We start from the raw sequence: 2,808 nt of genomic DNA, 5'->3' as shown, positions 1-2,808 counted from the left end.
ATATTATCTAAGAATTCTTTGATACATTTTTACTTGCCATAGAACCTATCAACAAAATTTCCAGTGCACATTTGATGTAAGCCTCCAAATGCTTTATTTAGATAACAGTGATATTAATTGTTATCATCACAAGCTTGGTGTAGGCATTGCCAAAAACGAACAGGCATATCATATATCATTGATGCAGGTAATGCTGAATCTAATAGGCATAAGCCATTGATGGTTTTGAAAGTATGCTTAAATACATTAATCTGATCACAAAAGCATACGGATATAAAAGGGGCTTACTTCTTGTTAAAACAGATTTCTGCACCACTCCTCGGGTTCATTCAAAAAGATTCACAACATCCTCATCTTCGCTTGATATCTCATTACCCTCTTGCAAATTCACATCAACGCATGTAGAAGACCTACATTATATTAATATATATATATATATATATATATATACATCAAGAGGGATACTAGAATGTGAAAAATAAGACAACATAAAGAATAAAAGAATTATTACTTACGGATTTGTGAGTGCCGGACAATTTCGTTTATCATGTGATTAGCCTACTTTACCACACCCGTGATAACGTCTCTCTCTTTTATTTTTGACTCTAGCCATTGCTTTCTCTTTTCCTCCTTTCAACCTTTTGTTGCACCCCTTTGCTCGCACTTGGTCGGGTTCATTGAAACTATTTTGAAAAGTGCAAGAACCATGTGCACTAGTACCATCACCATCACCTATTATATTACTACCTATTGAATTACTTTTCTCGGTGAAGCTCATTACAGCCATGCGGCTACTAAGAAATTGACTTATTTGCTCATTAATGCTACGCAAACCATCGATAAACATCGTTCTTGTTTCTTCACATACGAGGGACTTGTCAACTAAATCCAAAGATGATTGGATAAATTGACTCCACGTTAAAAGATAAGAATTGTCAGAGGTTATCTGCATGCCTTTATTATCAACCACTGTCCCTGATTTTGCAGTCTTAGTCCACCTCTTTAAGATGTATTTATCGGGCAATATTTCAGCATCAAACTTCATCAAATATGAGATAATGTGTGTACATGGGATTCCGGCGCTTTCGAATTTTTTACAACTACAATAAACCAAATCCAAGTCCTTGTCATAAACGATTTCGCGGACTTTGCTTGTTGCGAGCTTCTTTCTTTGAATTTGATACACACGGCGATTGTCGGTTTCCCTAACAAACTGTAACTTGTAGTTAAAGCTGTCACACACTTCAGCCTCAAACTTGAAATACATCTCATTAGTGTAAATATCAACCATTTGCTCCAAAAAGTCATGATTTATTCTAAGTTTAGGTTTCTCAATTACATCTTTGTGATCGGCCATCAACTCCTCGTGACGTTGGCGCACTAGTCCCCTGCCAAACTGTATCATAAAATCCACCAATGAATTATTCTTCGAAACAAATTTCTTGAAGAATGCATGTCCACTTTCTGCTCGTTGGCTACTTGACATGTCTGCTGAGAAAATGTGATTAACATATGCAGGAATCCATCTTGACCGAAGTTCATATTGGTCTTGCAACCACCTGTTTCCTTCTAACCCACTTTTCTTAATCAGACTTTCCCATTGTAAATCAAATTCTTCAGGAGTCTCTGATTTCCAAATGCAAGCCGAGAACTCACTTTTATAAATACTATACTTCACTGCATCAATTTTCTCAGAAAACTTCATTAATATATGCCAACTACAATACCTGTCAAAAGAATTAAATAAAGTGTTAAAAAGAAAGACTATGCATATAAATATTTTTAATAATATACACAAACTATAATACCTGTGAAAAGTATTTGGAAGAACAAGAGGGAATGCCTTAGTCATCGCTGGGTCTTGATCGGTAATAATCATCTTCGGGGCACCACCAGGCATACTTTCCAAAAATTGATTAAATAACCACACAAAATCATCAACGCTCTCATGATTCAAAAATCCACAAGCAAAAATAATTGTTTGACCATGATTGTTAACCCCCATTATTGGTGCAAATATAAAGCCATAGCGATTAGTGTTGTAAGTAGTATCAAAGATTACAACATCACCGAAAAATTTATAAGCCCGCAGTCGCAGTTGACCGTATCAAACGATAGAGCCCAAAAATCCTACAGGGTCCACACGGTCGACTGCCACGGTCGACCGTCTTCAGCTCTAGCCTCTTCTCAGCTTCTGTGCACGTTCGCGGTCGACCATGGATCAGTCTGACAGTTTTTTCTGGACTTTTTGAGCTGTTTTCTTCGTGATTCCAGTTTGGCTTCGACTTTTGGGTCTACACTTTAGACTAACATTGAGGGATTATGTTTAAACTACTAAAGATTTGATGAGGCTGATGTAAAGATTTGATAAGAATAATACAAAAAAAGAAGAAGAATAGAATCCGTTATAACATCATTAACCTAAAGTATTGATCATCCTCATGAAGCCGACACGTGTCGGATCTTAGCATCAATCATGCCAGCTCTCACATGGTTGGCTTTAATAAAAAGATATGGACCATGTTGGCTTTAATAAAAAGAAACGGACCTGGCATCACATCCTTGGTTTAACGTTATCCTTGGAAGAAAACGAAAGATGCTTGGTCTTAATAAAAAAAATTGACGCTTGACTTTAATAAAAGAAGTGGATGCTTGGCTTTAAGCAAGCCTTAATATTGTGTTATTTGTTTATTTATTGCACTGCTCAACAAGTCGATAATCACCATCTCAATATCACCTGCAAAATTTCCCAACTAGCATCTACTATTAACTACAATCTCTTTGTCATGATTTTCTATAATAAATCCT

General features: G+C 36.2%; 1 protein-coding gene across 1 annotated transcript; it reads right to left on the bottom strand.

The window, feature by feature from the left end:
- LOC109831340 (protein FAR-RED IMPAIRED RESPONSE 1-like) lies at nucleotides 554-2,059 on the bottom strand. Its single transcript, XM_020398670.1, has 2 exons — nucleotides 1,809-2,059; nucleotides 554-1,727 (listed from the first exon to the last, which is right to left on the bottom strand). The coding sequence occupies exons 1-2, from the start codon at nucleotides 2,003-2,005 to the stop codon at nucleotides 554-556; spliced, it is 1,371 nt and encodes a 456-aa protein (XP_020254259.1). The 5' UTR covers nucleotides 2,006-2,059.

Source organism: Asparagus officinalis, chromosome 2, assembly GCF_001876935.1.
Source record: "Asparagus officinalis chromosome 2, Aspof.V1, whole genome shotgun sequence".
NCBI lineage: Eukaryota > Viridiplantae > Streptophyta > Magnoliopsida > Asparagales > Asparagaceae > Asparagus > Asparagus officinalis.
Note: the sequence above shows the minus strand (reverse complement) of the source record. Positions and strands in the feature narration are given on the sequence as shown.